Source organism: Lytechinus pictus, chromosome 1 (assembly GCF_037042905.1).
Source record: "Lytechinus pictus isolate F3 Inbred chromosome 1, Lp3.0, whole genome shotgun sequence".
NCBI classification, from domain to species: domain Eukaryota; kingdom Metazoa; phylum Echinodermata; class Echinoidea; order Temnopleuroida; family Toxopneustidae; genus Lytechinus; species Lytechinus pictus.
The window spans coordinates 11863823-11885773 of record NC_087245.1 but is presented as its reverse complement, the minus strand read 5'-3'; the positions used below and the strand labels follow the sequence as shown (position 1 = coordinate 11885773).

The 21951-nt window shown below is 35.0% G+C and overlaps 1 protein-coding gene across 1 annotated transcript; it reads left to right on the top strand.

Annotated features, from left to right (window-relative positions):
• Window positions 1-4655: 4655 nt before the first annotated feature.
• Window positions 4656-20731, top strand: LOC129257418 (dnaJ homolog subfamily C member 7-like). Its single transcript, XM_054895738.2, has 10 exons — window positions 4656-4786; window positions 10184-10258; window positions 11498-11616; window positions 12166-12319; window positions 13625-13789; window positions 15562-15653; window positions 16166-16239; window positions 17539-17685; window positions 18546-18698; window positions 19244-20731. Exons 2-10 carry the CDS (start codon window positions 10184-10186, stop codon window positions 19372-19374), a joined length of 1110 nt encoding a protein of 369 aa, XP_054751713.2. The 5' UTR covers window positions 4656-4786; the 3' UTR covers window positions 19375-20731.
• Window positions 20732-21951: the final 1220 nt, after the last annotated feature.

The window sequence follows — 21951 nt, the reverse complement described above, 5'->3', positions numbered from 1 at the left end:
GCCAAGGAACTATATAATGACATTTTATTTAGCCTATTGTTTTTAATCTTGTCACATGGACAACCATGCTGCATCTTACTTTGGCCTCTTTGTCTGTTTACCGTTCTGGAATTTGCCTGAAGACAAGAAAGTATAAGAAATTGTTATTCAGGTGCTATTAAGACTAGGATTGAGCTTTAATCCAGCTGTTTACCCATGTTTGTTATTACCATGACGACTACAGTAGCTTGACCTTGTTGATGTTATAAATAGATAATGTAGCCAGAAATAGATCAATTTTGATTTGGCTGGGACAGCTGAATCCTACATGTAGACTGTAGGATAGTCGCTAAAATTGTGACTTTCCGTGGGGCAGCAAATGCGACCACGGTTCTTGGACATGATAATATGTAAAATATTATGTGGGAATACATGCAACATGTTGCCATCACTGAATTCTGCTCCTGAACTCAAAATTAAAATAATAATATGCGAATTCGTACCACTGATTCGACTGGAAATCCCGCCATTCACCCTGTGTGTTAAGGACTTCCGCGAACGTGCGCAAGCGTGTACAATGCATGTAACCTCATTCGCGGTTATTTATTTTCTATTCGCTGTATAATATAGAAGCTACGATGGCAGATAAGATGTCGTTGTCTTTGTCGTGTTTTGACAGCGAAAATGACGTTATACCACCAGCAAATATGCTACATGCACGTCTTACCCAAGGAGAGAGGGCCAGTAAATTTCTTTCAAGTAAATAAGAGCTGGAACAAATTTAAGCCTTCACTGCATTCGCTGGTGTAGACTACCTGGGACTTCGGAATAAAAATAGCTATTCGTGCAGCAGAGAAGTTTGCAATTGACTTGCAGCCCGGCCCGACCAGCATTGCAGAAAGATCCGAATGGATCAAACTTATGTTATAGATTTTTATTCCTAAGTCCCAGGTAGTCTACACCAGCGAATGCAGCAAAGGCTTAAATTTGTTCCAGCTCTTATTTACTTGAAAGAAATTTACTGGCCCTCTCTCCTTGGATAAGACGTGCATGTAGCATTTATTTGCTGGTGGTAAAACGTCATTTTTGCTGTCAAAACACGATGAAGACGACGACATCTTATCTGCCATCGTAGATTCTATATTATACAGCGAATAAAAAATAAATAACCGTGAATGAGGTTACATGCATTGTACACGCTTGCGCACGTTCGCGGAAGTCCTTAACACACAGGGTGAATGGCGGGATTTCCAGTCGAATCAGTGGTACGAATTCGCATATTATTATTTTAATTTTGAGTTCAGGAGCAGAATTCAGTGATGGCAACATATTGCATGTATTCACACATAATATTTTACATATTATCATGTCCAAGAACCGTGGTTGCATTTGCTGCCCCACGGAAATTAAAAACTAGAGACATTTTCCTTGCCCATTCCACAGTCTAATGCAATACTGTTGTCCATCTCGTTTCTGTACTACAGAAAGAGAAAATTTGAACATGTACATGTACGATGTATGAGGTAATCATAGGGTTAACTGATTCCCTGCATTGCAAATAGAGTCCAGGGGCCCGTAACACAAAACTTAGCAGTGATCGTAGAACATTTTTCTACGATTGATTCCATTGACTACAATGTGCGATCAATCGTAAAGATCAAGCGTATGATCAATCGCTATAAACCTTTGTGTTACCGGAGCCAGGGGAGCGTTTCATCAATATTTTCGATCCGACAAGTTGTCAGATCTGACAACTTTCCTTGAATTTGATTGGCTGAGAAGCACGGTTACTATGGTAACTGTTGGATAAAATAGGACTTGTCAGTCCGATAAGTCCTTTCATATAATGCTCCCCTGGGCCCCGTCTTACAAAGAGTTGCGATTGATCCAATTAACCACAACTGTGGATGGCCAGCAACATCAACATCTAAAATGCAAATTTGTTCAGAATATTTTCTTGATATAATGATGTATATTCATACACTCATTGTTCTCTTGAAGATTCAATGTGATTCTCTTTGTTTACTAAGGAGATTATGCAAACTTCCTGTAGAAACAATTATAAAAAAACAAGAATACAAACAAATGAACAAAATACTGTTTCAATTATTTTTTTTCCTGTCTCTCAATTTCCCATCCTAATTTACATGTGTATTTATGTTCCGAAAAATTGAAAAGGCTTGTTTTTAATGGAAAATATGTTTTTGTTTTCAGTTCCCAAACTAACTGCAAATGTGTCAAGAAAGGATGGCCTCCATCCATAAATATCTTTCTTTTGTATATTGTGCTATCTTTCTTTGTGTTTCCTTTGCTTTCTTGATAAAAGAGAAGGTAATGTTTTTCACTAATTTTTCCCTTGTTTTCAACTCGTAAAATAACTAAAATGCCACCAACAAGTGTGGCTTTGAGATATTATTATTATTATTTTTTTTTTTTTTGGGGGGGGGGTGAACATTGTGTACAGATTTCAGCAATCAGAATATATATGCGGAATTTATACCTTTCTTGATTTTTCTTCACAAATCCATTATGATCAAGAAACAATCTTTAATAATAGAAAGAATTTAAGAAATTATTCATTGTGTGTCAGCAAACTAAGTACATGTACATGCTTGAGTTATCATGTGCCATGACACAAGCACCAAAGGCCCGGGGGGGGGGGGGAATTGACAAAAAACATTTTTAGACCTTAAAACCATTCTACTATGAGATGTAATTTATCTCACCAGAAATTGTATTTTGATTGTTGTTGTGAATAACCCCTGGTCCGTGAAACATCCAAACCTGTATTCTCTCTGATTTATTTATCTGTATTCTGATTTTCTGAACTAGCCTGCATTTTATAGTACCCAAATTGTCTACTGGTCAGTAAACGTTCAGTGATACAAAGGAATAGTCATATACACTGTCTGACTCTGGCACTCTGCCATTATATGCTTGTACAATCCCTTTCACAGTCAAACAATACAACTTTTTAATATTGGTCAACTATACAACTCTCTGACATTTTTACTAGACCTGCTGGATTTTTTTTGGAAAATTCTGCATTAACTTGTGTGGATATCAATTATCATCACAATGAAAGTAATGAAAACCACATGAAAATATCCATGGTCATTAATGAGGAAAATATTAATTTTAGTGCATAGCAAGAGATTCAAGTAGTAGTCGTATTTGAATATGATGACGCTCTTTAATCTCTCCAGATTATACGTTCTAGTCGCTTTCGTAATTGAAGTCTATATGCTGCATTTTTGCCTTTAGATGGCGCTTTTATTAATTGTTGACCTAATCCTGCACACTGAATGCCATCTGATGGCAAAATAGCAAATGATTTGAACTGACTTTAAGGACGTTCCACAGTTATATTTGTGCGCATTATGATCTGCGCATAGTTTACACTCTGCGCGCTGACGTCACAATGGATGAACAGGTATTAATTAGCTGCGGGTATGAGCTGATTTTTCTCATCTTCTGCACTTTAACTGCAGATCCGATGCGTTATTTTATGAAGCTAAAAAATTGAATTATTCCATGGACCATTCAAAAAAATATTCTCTACAATTTCAAAATACTTTACTCTGCAGTGCTGCCAAGAATCACGAATATTAGCCCGAGTTTGAATAAATGGTAGAGTGGTTTTGATTTTTTCTTCACATAGATACTAAGCATTCGGCCCATTTTTGGTGTTTTAAAAAGCACATTTGCTCTAATAAAAATGCTGATAGTTTAAAAACAAGCACATGAACCCCTATTTTTTAATGTTTGTACCTCTTAGGTATACCTTCCTCTACAACTCTGCAAATTTTGGTGAAAATGACATGGATTTTGAATAAAGTGCAGCAATTATTGTACGTTTGTAGTTTGTTACTGAAATTTTACATTTTTCAGATTGGGATTTTGTTATCTTTTACGCCATTTTTAAGAACTGACAGTGCTGTTAAACTTAAAATTGCAAACAAATAGCACTATTAATAGATTCTCCATTCTAACGATACAATTATTAACTCTCTTGCGAAATTTGATGACTTTTTCATGTATTTTGAATGAGTAATGGAGGTTTAAACTCATTGTAGTAATCTTGGGCGGTCTAAAAATGCCAAATTCTTTTGAATGCGCAATTCTTAAGAACATCAATTTGGGTGAACTTTGAAGCTCTATAGCAAAAAATCAAGCACATGGACCTATGTTAATTTTTGCATATTTCGAATATTAAGGTTCTAAAGTATCTATGTGCAAAGTTTGGTGAAAATGACATGGATTTCACTTTAACTGTGGAACGTCCTTAAATAGACACTAGCAATTCAATTGCATTCTTTTCCTCATTTTATTAGCACAATTTTTAGACAAAAAAAAAAAATGTTTGTTTTCATTATTCTCAAATCAGTTTTTATGTAAATGTTGAAGATCTGTGTGATGTGTATCACCATGAAGCTCCATCGTGTATCATAGCTTAACTTCACTGTGCGGAGGAGCTTCTCAGTGACGTGTACAAGTATGTAGTTTGCTACTTTTCTGAGTATATGAATGTGTGTTATGTGTGCAGAGATATTACATGGATTGTTCATAAACGAACACCAAGGTACAGCCCTACTTTTTATCTAGCATCGCTAGTCTTGTCCACAGGCTTCACTACAATGCATTTCCTTTCAGAAACAATGATATATTTCAGATTTTTTTTTTCATTTGGCAGGGACATCTAAGAGAAGCAAAATGTCAGCTTGCCCTAGGATCAGTTGAGGCAGCAATAAGAGCTCTCCAGAGGGTAACTGATATAGAACCTACCAACAAACAAGCTTTGTCAGAGGTGAATGAGTCGGACTTAATAACATTTTTTTTGGCCAAATTATTGTCACAAATATGAGTCCTTAAAAAACTTATAAAACATACACAAAAAATTGAGGAAAAGTGAAAATTTAACCCATTCTCTGCCTATTTCAGTTCTTAAAAATTACAGAAAAAAGAAAATCTCTAAAACCATGAAAATGGCATTTAGACTAGACCCATTCTGGAAAAAGAGGCCTATATAAACTTTAAGAAGCATTTTGGGGTAAAAGTTGGAAACCGGACTATTTCACACAATTCAAATATGCTGAATCTGATTAGATCGGTTCCCAAGCTAATTTCTCATGTTTTGACCACCTAATTTGCATAAACAAAATGGCTGCCAAATTGACAATTCAGAATATTATTTCGACAATGTTCTTTAATTATATTCGCTTTCACAGACATGAATACTGCAAAATCCTGCATACATACGTGTACCTTTCGGGAAAACTTGTTATTTTTGTTTGCTGCTAATTAATTATGCAAATTTATGCATATTTTGGATCATTATGCTATAATTTGATAATTTCAGCTCAAATGTTTATGTTTTTGGTACAAATAGCATTTACATCATTATAAATAATTGTACGGCCCTTAGAATATAATATCACAGTGATTAATAATGTATTTTATTGTTTTTGAATTTCTTTGTATTTTGTACCTTTTGTTTTGTACATGTTTTGTTATGGGATCTGTCAAATTATTGATTATCAATGGCAGAAAATAATTAGCTTCAATGATTTAATTATGTAGTCACTTTTTTATTCGCATATATCCATGGACATAAACAGATGCACCCACTCCCACACCCACATCTGCATACAAAGGAAAACTCCTGCACGGAGGGCCTTCCCATTTAAAAGCACACTGGTGGAAATCCAACGAATTTCATGAACCTATCTGTATTCAAGCGAATGTCACTATTAATTGCTTATATTTTTATTATAAAATGGTATCTTGAATTATGATATCAATCAATTCATTCATATTTACAATTTTAGATGATGAATTATTAAATTTGAATCATAACAGTACTGTAATTCTCAACTCCTAATAGTCAATCAGTTGCATTTAATATCCTTTGGAGTAGTTATGTTCCCGACCAGCAGAATCTGATCACACATACATGTATATATATTTAGTGTGTTTTTCTTCAGCAAAATGAAGTGAAAACCGTCTGCTGAAAATGAGATGTCCTGTGTTTTACTCCATTACGCTCGTCAAATTGTCCCAATATTGAACAAAAATTATCAGAACTTAACCCACATATAATCCATCTAATTTCTCATTTTGCCTATCAATTAGACCGTTTTCCGTGTTTTAAAAGCCAGACTGTGATGTTCTAAAGTTCCACAACGAATAGGTCACTGCATATCCTTTTAATAAAATGTTTTAATCATTGGACTTCATTAACGGATTACATGTGCATCTCCATAATATATCTTTTCCAATGCAGTACTGCACCTGTCCTATCAATGATTGCCGCTTTATCCAACTTACAGGCATCCAGCTTCCCCCAGCTTGATATACACCTTTACCTTCGGGGTGTTGAATTATCAATGTCAGTTATCATCGATTTGGTGTTCCATTGGATGGCTTGATTGATAGGGCAGCCTCATATTATAAAAGTCATCTCTAATTGTTGAAATCAAACCAATTTAGTACAAGTATTTTGCGGAGGCAGTTCGTATCGAAGTCATCGTGTTTGTGTTCTTGAGATATGTCCGATTCTCATGTCACAGATCCATAGAGAAAACCTAAACTTTTGTCTTAAGAGAGAATCTGCTGTCTAACCAGATCTTGTTTCAGGTGTTAAAATGCACGGAGTGCACCTTTTCAATACCGCAGTGAATTGTGTAATGTCTTCTAGGCCATTTATCGAACTTCTAATATTCACACATCTTCATATCTTCATAAGATAGACTATTTCAAATTGATAACAAAGATATCTTTCAGAGGATGGTGGGTTCCTGGCATGTTTGGCGTTCCTGTAGGTGATTATTAATCCACTTATTTTGATCGGTATTAAACCCAACAGCATCCAATGGCTTACCCAGCTCTGATAGGCTGCATGCGAGTCTGAGATATCACCATCAAAGTCTAGGTCGAGACATTTTTCGATTGTAGAGCCAGGATTTCTCTTTCTATGAGGAAAGCAGTTGCCTAAGTTATGTTTGACTTGTCAACCGGTTTTGATACCAGTGAACATGTCATTCTTCTTAGGAGACTGACAGTCTGTTTTGGAATTGATGATTCTGCACTCCAATGGCAGGTTTCCTCTTACCTTGCCAACAGAGCTGTATGAAGCTGTATTCATCACTGGCATGCAGTCTCCTGTGATTACCCTTTGATATGGAGTTCCTTGGGAGTCTGTCCTTGTACCTTGTTCTTCAAACTGTACATCACTCCTCTGGCTCTGTAATGTGGCAACATGGTCTTGGTATACACTTCTATGCTGATGACATCCAGCTGTATACCTCACTTTTGATCCAAAAGGTAAATATGGAGAGGTTCGTGCAGCTGCTGTTGTTGGTGCTGCCATTGAGGATTCGATGTTGGATGAAGGTCAACTTTCATTTCATTTCATTTATTGGTTTTTGCAACATTTTTCATAACAAAATTCTGGACAAGAAAAATACATATCTGAAACTTGACATCAAGATAATGAACAATTGTTTTGTATATAAATCCTCAAACATAGCTTACATAAATGAAAATCATTAAGTGGTATTTTCTGTTACACAATAAATAGGATGGTTGCAAGGGTCGTCACAAAAGCAAAGCTTGAAAACGTAACAACCCTGGAATATGGCCAAAATAATTAATATCTATTGTCATTAAACGTGCAGGAGCTTAACAATAAAAAGCGAAGTATCTTGTTCTGTCATCTCCATATATGCGTAATTATTATGACTACAACTCCAGTCTTAATAGGTGAGGAAGCTATATGTACGCATATGAGAATAAGTCTACTATACTTCCTTTCCAAGGGGGATCCACAATTTACAAGCTTTCCTTTTTAGTGGATCCCCCTCATTTCCATTTATGCTCTATATTATACTGTTTTTTTCTGGGTTTTTTTTACGAAGTAAGAATGCCCTTCTGTAAAATTGTACTTGATTTGTACTACTTTATATTACTTTGAATTATGTTTTGAATGGAAATGAAATAAAGAATTGAATTGAATTGAATATATATCTCCAGTATGCAAGGCTAGATCTCTTGGCGTAGTCTTTGATAGAACAATGAGCATGAAGAAACACACATCACATGTCTGCCAATCTGCATATTACCTGCTCCACAGAATTGCTGAGATCAGATATTGTCTTATATGAGGTGGTGCAGAAAATATCATCCATGACCGGATAACCTCTAGACTGCCACTGGACTTCTGCAACTGTCTCCATGCTGGTTTACCTTCAACATGCATCTCTAGCACTTTTTAACCTTAGGACACACTGTGAAAATTTGTTCTTCATTGGGCAGTGGCTGGGCTGGAAACCTTGTTTTGCCCATGTTTTAACCATGGAGCTAATCTGTGTTTAGCCCCTTGTTTTTATCATTTCCTCTTCTGTATTCAGTATCGTTCGTCAAAGAATCTTCCAAGGCAAGGATTGGATAAAAGCTGTGGTTTTAAGTTATCACTTTGATGGTTGACTCGGGGAAAATGTACCGTTGCCAAATAAATAAATAAATCGGTAATGACCAAAAAAAACTAGTAAGTGATCCAGTAATACAGACCCTTTGCATTTATTACAAATTGTTCTTTGGTTAACTGCCATCATTGCAGTTCTGATGGAGCTGAATCAAAGATATAATTTTGCTACAAGGATAATAACAATGTACTGATACTTATATCCGATTGATAAACTACACTGCGTAAATCATACGTTTAATTGATTATTTGATCTGTTATAAAACATTTTAATATATCTATTTCAAGAAATTTAAGTTCAGCATGATTACAGGTTTTCCAACTTCTAAACTCTTCTTTTCTTACGGGTTCATTGAATGTGGTAATTATCATGATTATAGGATCAGCATCAATGTTTTTATATTGGGCATGTCTACTACATATACCTTGCAAGTATATTACTTTCTATATACAGGTGTGGGTGTGGGAGCATGTGTGTGTATTTGTTCCTGAGTACAATTAACAGTTGTGGCAATTGATATTAGTTTTTTAAAGATCTCATATCAAACATATACAAAGCAAATGGCAGAAAATACAAGAACACAAAAGAAATATCAAAGAACAATAAAATACATATAAAAAATGACTTGAGTATTATATTTAAGGGCCAAACAATTATCATAATGATACGAATGCTGTTTGTACCCAAAATAATAAAAATTTTAGGTGTAATTATCAAATTATAGCATAATATGCATAATTTTGCATAATGAATTAGCCGCAAACATAAATAACCAATTTTCCCAAATGGTACATGTTAAGTATGCAGGATTTTGCAGTATCCATATCGGTGAAAGCGAATATTATAAAAGAATATTGTAGAAATAAGATTATAAATTGTCAATTTGGCAGCCATTTTGTTTATGCAAATTAGGTGGTCAAAACATGAAAAATTGGCTTGGGAACCGGTCTTATCAGATTCAGCACATTCAAATTAGGTGAAATAGACCGGTTCCCAACTTTTACCCCAAAATGCTCCTTAAACTCAAGTTCTCCCCATATTGGTCTTGTCTAATTAATGAAGGGAAAATTCAGTGTAAGTAAAGAACTGATGTTCCAAATTGAAGAATAATGCTGGTCACATAAGGTTTTTAGTTCCAAAATACATTTAAAAGAGTAGATTTGTTCTTTTTGCTTAATGCTTATAATTTCCCAGCACTATTCCTATTTCTACTATAGAATTGACCTTCATTTGATACATTGGGTAGATTTATGTCTCCATTTTTTTCAAGCAAGTCTTTTATTTGATAAAGATAGGAAAGAAATTATGAAATTAAAGAATACATGTAGATGCCAATGGGATTAGCTTGTGTAAGTAGTTAATAGCTTGAACAATTATGATTGCATTGATCCGTTAGTAAAAGCTTCTTTTCTTAGAAGTTTTAGGCAGGCCTATGAAAATAATATCTGATAAGATGCGAAATTTGTTAAGCCACTCCATGTAGAAGACAAATAAAATTAGAAAACCTCTAATATGAGTGCAACTGTGCAAGTATCTAGAATCTTATGTTAGAAAAATATGGTGGCGTGAGAAGTATTTGTTGATACAGCAAAGAGTGTTTAAAAAAAATGATTGAATTATATTCCAGTTCCTTAACTACATGTATTTGTTCATAGGCAGCAGATTAACTAGTAATAAATTAATTTATCTCTTTCATATTTTTCTGTCTTACTCACATGCAGATGAGAGCAGCAAAGACTGTTCAAAGCCATGAAACAGCTAGTTTCAAAGCATTTGACAAGGGAGACTTTAGAAAGGTATCCATGTACATCCACTTCTCTTTCCCACTCCCTCTCCCTACCCCACCTTATTAGTCTCTATGTCTGTCTCTTTCTGTGTGTGTGTTTCTCTTCTTTGCCTTTCTTCTGTCCATTTGTCTGTCTGTCTGTCTCTCATATTCTGTGTTTTGTTAATAAACTTTTGCCAACTGACTTTGATCACCCTTACAGTCATAGTCTTACATATATACATCAGGCATGACAATTCTCCGCGTTTCCGCGGATTTCCGCGTTTTTTGTTTGCTGAATTTCCAAAAAAAAAAAAAAAAAAAAAAAAAAAAAAAAAAAAAAAAAAAAAAAAATCAATTTTTTTTATTTTCATTACAATCATTCAACTCAAACAGGTTTTTGGAGTTGTAAAATTGATAAAACCCAGGAGCTTAAGGGGGCGTTGCCCCCTGGACCCCACCCGTTAGCAGCGAGCGGCAAGCCGCTCGCCCGGTGGGCTTCGCCCACCGTCTTGTCAACGACATTTCCAAAACCCTTTCAGCTTTTTTTTTCATACCCAATTTTCATGCCTGATACATTGATTGATCATGTCAATTAAATTGAGTTTAAGATTTGAATTTGGCATCTAGCATCTTTTATTATTTTCATTCAAATAGCCCTTTGAGCAACTACTTTACTAATTGGATATAGGAAATTTATAGACAAGGATTATATCCTTAAACTTTTAGCCCATTCCATGTTTGAAGAGTTTGATATAAACAAGACCAAAATATGCAGATATTTAATTTTGATCTGGCACCATATCAAAATAACTTTTATGTGAAAATTGTAAATTTATGAAATTTAATAACATTTTTATTTTGTATCCTTCACATCATAAATTATACCTTCGGACACACATTTCTAGTATTAAATGGAATAATGACATGTTATGAGGAGGTTTGCCAAAACAAAAGATACAGGCTTTAAAGTATTGCTAATTTTCACCGAGTGATATGCATAAAATGAGCAGTTTTGAAGGAGCTTGAGGGATGCCTCATGTTCTTTCATTTTTTATTTCATTATGGTTCATGAAAAAATCATTTATTTCAATGTCCTCCAGTAGTGTCAAAATTCGGTTGACATTTTTTTTCCATCTGATTTTATTCATGTTTGATCTATCTCCTTTTATTTGAATCAGTATATCTGGGTGGGCTTAGACTTTGAGTTATGTGTATAACAAAGCAAGTAAACAATCATCATGTGTTATTGTCTGAATTTATTTTACAGGTTGTGTATGACATGGATAGAGCAATAGACCACTCACCTGCATGTGCAAAATTTAAAATAAGAAGAGCAGAAGCACTCCTCAAACTACGCAGATTCTCAGAAGGACAAGAAGCTGTCAAGTTAGTATCATATCTTAACACAGTGGGTGATTCACACAGAGTTATGGGTGACTTTGTCAGTCTTAAATGCCAAGGCGTCATTAATACCTATACAGTTGTGGGCGCCCTCTGCGCATGACCTGGCAAACGTGGTCATTTGCTATATACCTAACACAATTTTGAATTTAAGTGGGATTTGTAATCACACTTCAATCTTTGTGAAACGCATCCCCCCAGAATTTTTTTCCGACTGTTTCTGGGGCTGAGTTTGTTTTTATTTCATTTTTATTGTGGTTTTGTTCATATCCCCCCCTTCTTTTTTTTCTTGGTGGGGGTTAATGTCGATGCAATTAAGCCTGGGAACGAGATTTGTATATTTGCATTATTGAATAGCACACTGTTGATTAGAAATACAAAATTGCTTTCTACATTATTCAAATATTTGGTCCACAGTGAATAAGGGTTGTGATAAACAGACTGGTAAGCTTTCATGAATTTATAGCAAAGACAGATTATTTTTACCAAAATTAATGGCACTCATATGGTTTTTATATTTTTTTTCCTTTATAGTGGTGTACTGTATCAAAATCCCAGGGATGCCGATGCTCTTTATGTACGTGGTTTAGGTCTCTATTATCAAGACAATATAGAGAAGGCTCAGCAACATTTCCAACAGGTTCTCAAATACTCACCAGATCATACCAAAGCAAGATTAGCGTTCAAGGTAAGATTCAGTCTTTGGTACAATTGACCATATTTTGTGATAGTGCAAAGTACAACTGAAGAAAATTTTTTATTATATTCACAAGTTCATATGTCTTTCATTCAATGGCAATTTTTTTGTTGAAAATAATCACTGAATACCTTAACCCTAAAAGGCCTGGGGGGGGGGGGGAATCCGCGCCCCCTCAACATTTTTCACGATTAATCTGCCGCGCAAATTTTTTTGACCGCGCCGCTCGCTGACTTTTTACTTTCAAGTCTCGCGCTACTTTTGAGATCAAATTTGCGATGCCCGGGTACGCGGTTACGAAATTACGCAACATTATGTAAGTGCATGTCAGACCCAAAATTGCTCAAAAACGTTAATTCATGTACAAATCCAATGCAAATTGTGTATTTAGCCATAATTCATAAATGTATCATTATTTCTATTTTTACTGATTAAAATTAATTAATTTTGTATTGTTTATGATCAGAATTAAGTCTGCAACAATTTCCATCAAAAAAACAATAAAAAACAAAAAGTAAATAAACAATCAAATACATAAGAAAAAATTTGCGATACCAAATTTTTTGTGATGTACATTTGATCAGAATCCTACAAAGAGTCTGTGAATAAAAAATTAGCAATTTTGGGTCCATAAGAAGTTAATTAGAGCAAATGTTTTATTTCATGCATAAATTAGCATAATTAATTAATTAAAAAAATCTTTTTTTTTCAGAAAAATTAATCATACAGCCGTGCAGATTTTATCACACACTATCACTGTGCAAATTCTTGCGGCGCTCTTGCGATCGACGGCCGAGATCTCAGGGGGGGCGGAATCCGCCCCCCCCCCCCCCCTCGGCTGTGAGATGGGTCCAAATAACCCGGCTCTTTTAGGGTTAACTTGGCAATTTGATTAAAACCACCAAACTTAAACCACTGATTCAACTTGCAGATATTTTCACTTGTAATGACATTCTCTATCAATCTGAATATTTCTAATATATAAAATAGTAAAAATGGATACAATAATGAAATAAATATGTTGCTGTTGTCAGTTTATCGAATGAAAGCTGATCAATTTTACCTATACTTAATTTACACCTGGGTATAGAGTAGCACGAGTATAGAGTAACTAGGGTAGACGATGTCGTGCCAGAGGTTGTTAGTGCTGCAATGGGATTTGAACCCAACGGCTCTGTGGTGTACAATTTTGGGATTTATCCCGTGATTCACGACACCTCTAATATTGTTATTATATTTAAGTGATCAAAGATATTTTACCTTTTTCTCATTCTCTCCTCTTTTTTTTCTTCTCAGAAATGTAAAGAAATGAAGACAAAGAAAGATGAAGGCAATGCACTATTCAAGTCAGGGAAGTTCCGAGAGGCCTATGATGTTTACACTCAAACACTAACCATCGATCCTCATAATGTCTTCACTAATGCAAAGGTTTACTGCAATAGGGCTGTCGTAGGAGCCAAGGTAAGTGGATCTAGAACATTTTGGTTACAATTCATTGTCCCCACCCTCCCACATTTTGAGAACTATTTAGGAATCAGTGCTAGATCTATCTGATGCAACTCTCCTTTGCAATATTTTGAGTGTAATTGATTTTCTTAATTTTTTTCCTTTATTATTTATTTTCATTATAATAAAAAAAAAATTCTAATGTTGTATTTAGAGGCATATATATATGTATATATATATATTTGGAAAATACCTTTATGACCAAATTCTTATTGCCATTTCATTCTGTGTCAAATCATTCCAAAAATTGTAAAAATTTAAATCGTACCGACTCTAAATTTGCTCATATATGGTACTTATGGTAATTCAAATCACAAAAGTAAAAATTTTCAGTTTTAACGAAGTGCGCCTTACGGTTCTTGCACTATAACATGCTCTGTTTTTGCATTTTTGGTTGAAATGGGTGCGGTCGCTCATTTTCTAATGGCCCTTGCGCGTAAACGGGTTGTCCAAATGTTATGAAAGTGGCTTCATTGGAAAGGAAATGAGATGAACTATCCAAATAACTTTTTACATCAGAACAACTTCGATTACAGTGAACTTTTGAGCTTTACGTTGACCTTGAATTAAACCATGTGTGTTTGATCATTTTTTTGCCAAAACTCAATTCCAATAATATTTAATACCTTTTCAACAAAATATTAAAAAACTGGAAATGTATTATTTCTTGGTTTGTTTCTAGCTGTTCCGAAAGCTGGCATACATGATGATTAAAGGTTTTTTGTCTCACCTGCATAGCAGAGTGAGACTATAGGCGCCGCTTTTCCGACGGCGGCGGCGACGGCGGCGTCAACACCAAATCTTAACCTGAGGTTAAGTTTTTGAAATGACAGCATAACTTAGAAAGTATATGGACCTAGTTCATGAAACTTGGCCATAAGGTTAATCAAGTATTACTGAACATCCTGCCTGAGTTTCATGTCACATGACTAAGGTCAAAGGTCATTTAGGGTCAATGAACTTAGACCATGTTGGGGGAATCAACATCAAAATCTTAACCTAAGGTTAAGTTTTTGAAATGTCATCATAACTTAGAAAATATATGGACCTAGTTCATGAAACTTATACATAAGGTTAATCAAGTATCACTGAACATCCTGCATGAGTTTCACGTCACATGACCAAGGTCAAAGGTCATTTAGGGTCAATGAACTTTGGCCGAATTGGGGGTATCTGTTGAATTACCATCATAACTTTGAAAGTTTATGGATCTGATTCATGAAACTTGGACATAATAGTAATCAAGTATTACTGAACATCCTGTGCAAGTTTCAGGTCACATGATCAAGGTCAAAGGTCATTTAGGGTCAATGAACTTTGGCCAAATTGGGGTATTTGTTGAATTACAGCCATAAATTTGAAAGTGTGTTGGTCTAGTTCATAAAATTTGGACATAATAGTAATCAAGTATCACTGAACATCCTGTGCGAGTTTCAGGTCACATGATCAAGGTCAAAGGTCATGTAAGGTCAAAGAACTTTGGCCACGTTGGGGGTATTTTTTGAATTGCCATCATATCTCTATAAGTGTATTGGTCTAGTTCATAAAACGTGGAAATAAGAGTAACCAAGTATCACTGAACATCTTGTGCGAGTTATAGTAGTTTTCAAAATCAGCACTGCTGCTATATTGAATCGCGTGATGCAGGTGAGACGGCCAGAGGCATTCCACTTGTTTAAAAATATATTGCTGAGAGAAATTAACTCTTTAATATGTTTGGCCCGCAGCTTGGCAGAATAGATGAAGCAGTAGAAGATTGCAATAAAGCTATTGAACTTGATGAAAATTACTTAAAGGCCTTCATGAGGAGAGCAAAATGGTGAGTCAACATAATCATACTGAATATTTTTAACTGATTTACTTTATTTTTGCTAAATATATATTTTTTTAATTTAACTCTGTTAAAGATACTTGGATTTTGATGCAAATGATATGAATATTGTAATTGAGGTTTTTACTTGCAGTACTCATCTCGGCCAATAATATATCAACAGTCTCTAGTCACTGGAAGAAAACAGAGAAGAATACCAAGGTGGAAAATTAGAAAAAAAAGAATGAGAAGGAGTGCCATTAAAGCATTGCATCGGGAAGAGGGGTCAGAATGTATCACTCTTTTCATTTACACACTGCAAACCATTTGTTATCATGAGTGGTATAATAATTACACACATATAACTTTATTTTGAAGGCAGATAGTTCAGTTTGTCAGTTTTATGTAAATGAAACCTTGACCTGTCCAATACTAAAATTCCATTCAAGGATATTTTTATGATGGTTGCAATGGATTTTGCAAGTAATGACACCTGTACTCTCCCATTTTTTTGCCCATAGTTTTATGGATCTAGAAAAATATGAAGAAGCTGTACGGGACTATGAGAAGATATTCAATATGGACAGAACAAAAGGTAGGTGTTATGTTTTAGTGATATTGATTAAGCTGAGGTTGTGTCATGTGAGATATCATCCTTAATGGATGAACAGTGTTCTGTTCATCCAATAAGAATGATATCTCACATGTTGAATGGAAAATATGGAAAACTGATGGTTGTAGATTAAACACTTGAGATTTCTCTGCTTATAGTATATATTCATAGATAACTGTAAATAATTTTTTGAGTAACTATCTGTTCATGTAGGAAACACGTAGGGTGATCTGAGGTGATATTCTTGAAAAGAAAAAAAATCATTCATTCCCCAGAGATTTAATTCTATCAGTGGCACAATACTAACTAGTGCACCAATTGCAGGATTAATCCTACCAATCAGTCATAATTTCTCATAAGACACAGTTGCAGGGTTAGGGTTTTGTGTCCAGAATGATGTGAGGAAAGGGATGAGGATTTAAAGGTCAGTTTAAGTTTTATCTTTAAAGGGGAATCCAGCCTTGGCCATAAAATGTTGTGTTGGGAAGGAGAAAAATAAATTAAACAGAATAGTGAAAGTTTGAAAGAAATCAGTCAAGCAATAAGAAAGTTATAGCTGCTTTGAAATTGAGATCACTAATACTATGTAGATTTCAAATTGGCAACTGGGTAAGTAAATTATGACAAGGGGCAAGGACAACTTTCCCCATAGGCCATGTACTTTATTATCAGGGATTTGTGGTTTCCCAAGTACCCATTCCCCTGGGGCTGTAATCTAAATATAAACCTGGTAGTATATTGTTTTATGTCCTCATGAAAGAAAAATATAATTTGAAATAAAACTTTTGGGAAAAATGACATTTTAGCCATAATATGTATTGGAGTACATGGAAGAGTAGTCCTTGCCTTACATTACTATGACATCCCATATGCGGCCAAATTGAAGTCTCCATTGGTATAGTGATTACCAATATTTACAACTTTTAAAAATTCATAACTTTCTTGTTGTTTGTCCAATATTGTTCAAACTTTTACCTGTCAACTTGTCTGATTTTTCTTTTCTTTATAAAAAGTTTTTATTTGGGTTGGATTCCCCTTTAAATGCAGACTTCCATTTGAGCAATCATTACCAAAGCAAATGTCCTGGAATCTTTTCTACCAGCTACGATAACATAGTTCTATAATAAAACAATGATGATAAAAAATAAACAATGAAATAAACAACCACCAAAAAAAAATATTTCCTATGGCGGCTCATGTTTTGCAACATTGCATTCTATTTCAAAAGTTCCTCAATATCTCCTTCCTTTTTTTTCTCAACTTGTCATTCTTTCATTGTAGAGAACAAACGGTTACTTCAGGATGCTAAATTGGAATTAAAAAAGAGCAAGAGGAAAGACTACTACAAGACTCTAGGATTACAGAAGAACTGTGGAGAAGATGAAATCAAGAAAGCATACAAGAAACACGCCCTTCTTCATCACCCAGGTTAGTATTTAACAAATTTATCTTCAGATTTAATTGGATTCCAACATAAGATATTTAATGCTGTATCACGACAGACATGGATATTAATAAATAAAATAGATAAAAATTAAGAAACAAAGGAATGTACAAAGTGCAGGAAACATCAATGGTAAAGGGATAAGTACCCCTGAAATGTTAAAAACTCACTTTTGTAAATAATCTCCCATGACTCCTGAGAGTCACTTGAGAATCACCCTTGACTCAACCCGAGAGTCACCCAAGAATCATACTTGACTCACCTTTGAGGCCATATCACATTGTCAGTCATCACTGAATCACCACGAGTCATTCTGACTTACTCAAAACACTTTTGGAGCTGTTTACTACCTTAAAATCCTTGAGTCACCTTGATGCCATATCACAGTGTAAGTCAATCTTCAGTAACTCTGATGCACCCAAGATGTGTTGAGAGTGATGTATTGCTCAAGAATCAGTCACCCAAGTCACTTTGACTTGCACAAGTTGCATTGTGATCTGTCTGTATGTTGCTATGTGCCGTCATAAGATATGAATGGAGCTCATTTACTGTCAGAAATCTTTTGTGGTCATTCCTTGGTATCTGTCTTCATTTTTGTTTTACCACAAGCATCTATTTCCTGAATTAAAAAAAAATGTTTATTAACTATCACCAACTATGTGACCAGAACTTCAGATCATAATATTTATATAGTTTTACTATAAGAATGTAAGAATGTGTCATCAACATAAAAAAAAAATACCAAAGGTGAAAATAACTAGATTTTGAAATTCAAGATTATTTTGATAGGTTTAGTTTCTCTTCCATGACACCATGTGTTTGTTTCTTGTACTTGTTACAATAGATCGACATTCAAACAAGACCCCAGAAGAACGCAAGCAAGAGGAACTGAAGTTCAAGGAGGTTAGCGAGGCATACAGCATTCTATCTGACCCGAAGAAGAAGATGAGATATGATAGTGGACAAGATTTAGAAGACATGGATGGATTCTCAGGAGGTAACAATTTACTATGTAGTAAAAGTGGTGGTGGTAGTGGTAGTAGTAGTAGTGATAGAGGTGGTTATGGTGATAGCTGTGGCCATGGCAGCAGCAGCTATTATGATAATAGTAATGGTATTGGTGGTAATGGTAGTTATAGCAGTACTCGTAGGGATGGTGGCAGAAATATATGTTGAAAGGACTGTTTTACTGGGGCTTGAAACTTCGGAATGATGTTAAGCATTTTTCTGACAATTTAGTAATGGTTGTGGTAGAACCTTTATATTCGTTTTGCTGCCACGGATAGTTACCCCCCCCCCCCCTTCCAGGTCTACTTATGTCCCTTTTTATAAAAACTACATATATATATATTATGTGAGCAATATATGACCAATCTTTATATCGTTAACGTCTGAAATCACCTTTTTAATAAGTGCAAGGATTTCAACATGATAAACAGCTCAGTGCTATGTGAAACTCCTTTTCATCTTTAAGCAGAGGTTAAACTGTTTGCCCTAACACCATTCACTTTCTATTTCTGCTTCCTTATTTCTTTGAACCAGCTGGCTTTGATCCTAACCAGATCTTCCAGACATTCTTTGGAGCTCCTGGAGGCTTCTCCTTTGGATCTGGTGGTGGTGGTGGTGGAGGAATGGGCGGGGGATTCCCAGGTGGATTCCACTTCCAGTTCTGAGAAACATACACCCCTCTGTAAGACATCTTCATTTCTATTGATATGATTGGGAAAGTTTCCTGAAGACAAAAGCAACAGGTGAATTCCAGTTCTGATCAACGTACCCCCATCCGAAAGACATCTTCATTTCTAGTGATATGATCGGGAAAGTCCCCTGGAGACGTTGGCAACAAACGGATTCCACTTCTAGTTCTGATCAACGTACACCCATCTGAAAGGCTTCTTCTTTGGTTGTATGATTGGGGAATTAGTATCCCGACCAGTGGAACACAATTGGAACAGCATGGAACACAGCCTGAAAGAACTTGTCCAAGTGCCATTCGCTGTTGTACCTCAAGTAACATGATTTAGGCCACAAATTAGAGAGTAAGAAAGGATGTGGCTTTATTGGTCAAACCAGCTACATGAAGTTAATGACAAAGTGATAAGTTGTTAAATATTTGTAACCTTTTGCAGTTATTTTATTAATACATTTTTATATCTTGAGGCCTGTAGCATAAAAAATGAAATCAATTTATTGGTGTAGCTGCAAATCAATGGCAAACCATGTATAAAAAGTTAAAAATGAATAATTCTATCAATGCAAAGCTAAAAATCCAAGAATGCCATAATTTCTCATCACATTGAAAAGTGGACATATGCTGATTTTGAAAATTGATGTTAACTTAACCCCTACCAGTCCAGGCTTGTTTGGGTGTTAGCTAGCTAGCTGGGGGGGGGGGGGGAGATGATTCAACTCCCCTTCATCGTTTGGCTGCTGATTGCAGCTGAGTGTCGCAAAAATTTGCATGATGGTGGAGGTCAATTTAATCTACAAGGTACAAATCTACAAGGTACAAATTAATTATGCTATTTCATGCATAATTTTTTTGGGGTCTAATTCACTAAATATAGCTTCTAGAATGCAAATTTTCTGTGAAAATATTATTTCACATCCTACCGTCTAACAAGGTTGTGAGAAATGAATATATAAATATATTATTTATTTGACTCTCTTAATTGAATAAGCTGCTAGATTGAAGATGTATCTGGATGTTTAGAGGAAGGTCTTTTATATCACTTTGGGCAAGAAATTTTGGATATGATGCCATCTAAACACTGATGAAAATTGTTAGATAGTGACAGATGGTCTTATTGTGACTGGGCCATATCCTCTGAAACAAATGCTAAGTAGCCATTAGCTTTCTTCTTTGCTACTTCCTAAATATATCAGCTATTTCTAAAAATGTTGTACATGAAGAGAGTTATTATATATTTACACTGAGCTACCAAGACTTTTTATTATTTATCTCATTTAATTCTCTTTTATTCAAGAAAGTGAGGATAGTCTTATTTCTTTGTATTTGTATATTATTGTGGATGTGTAATAAGTGTAATTTGTTTATACAAGACTAACAAATCATCCGTAGACGGAGGCAATGGTTGATTTCAAGTTTGGTGTTGACAGCTGGTGTATGAAGCTGGCAATAGGAATGACATCAGAAAGTGTTTAGCCACCCAAAGCTAAACAGGTGTTTTAGGTGTGACAGCTACCAGTAATTCATATCTTAACACCGATACCAAAATCCAAACTTGAAATTACCCATTGTAGCAAACTCTGATAAGACTCAACCAGTGGAGTGTTAATTAAAAACCATTAGTTGGTCAATGTAATTTTGGTATGACATTGTTTAGGAAAATTCAATATTTTTAATCAGAATAAAAGAACTGGACATATGTTTGATTTATTAACTTTAAGGGGACAATGTGACAATTTTTTTTTATTTGGTCCAGTGTCTCTTGATTGAAATCCTTACATGTCATCCAAAACACATCTAAAAGAGTAAATAACTGTACTTATGTGCCCATTTGTATTTACATAATTATAGTATTCTTTTGTTTAATGTTTAACAATTATTCAAGTGGAAGAAATTGGTTAATCATAATTTATTTGCCGGCCATGTCTATGACTCACAGAACATACAGCAGGCTGCCAACTTCAAAGTCTCGTTTGATTTACAATGCACAAGCAATACCCTGCGCACACATACAAATAGTTACGCTTGCCCCCTGTATACACAAATTGTCTTCATTACAAAGCCTAACAAAACTTTTTACAATAAGATCTTTCAAGAAATTTTTTTTTTTAACTGCTTTCAAATATGTTTTGATAAACTAGGGTGACCTCTACTGCAGTAGGAGACAATGTAATTTATGTAGACAGAAATCTTTTATTTGTATTCCAGTCCAAATTCCTGCAATCGATTAACTGAGAATGCACAAAAGCATACATTATGTTCATTACTTGCTGATTATTGAAGAAAATCAATTATTCATTCCTTTCAATTCTAATAGCTTGAACAGCTTTGTATGTAATGATACAAAGTGATACTCTTCCATACAAGAATAAGGGCATCAAAGTGTGAATAGACTGGAAGTCTAAAAGCAAAGCTTATTCAGAAGTACCTAGGGTAAATTTCAATAGGGTTTTAGTTTATTGTCAGCTACTCCTTATAGAAAGCAAAATTTCAATCCTAAATGGCCAGGCTCACTGATCTTCAAGACACAAGTTCGGAAAAAGCCTTACCAATACACCTA

What these genes read in the sequence shown, in the direction of transcription:
- LOC129257418 (XM_054895738.2), top strand. Translation starts at nt 10,184, where the DNA reads ATGAGAGCAGCAAAGACTGTTCAAAGCCATGAAACAGCTAGTTTCAAA. An exon ending in AAGCAAGATTAGCGTTCAAG is followed by an intron (nt 12,320 to 13,624) that starts GTAAGATTCAGT and finishes TTTTCTTCTCAG; the next exon opens with AAATGTAAAGAAATGAAGAC. An exon ending in TTCATGAGGAGAGCAAAATG is followed by an intron (nt 15,654 to 16,165) that starts GTGAGTCAACAT and finishes TTTTGCCCATAG; the next exon opens with TTTTATGGATCTAGAAAAAT.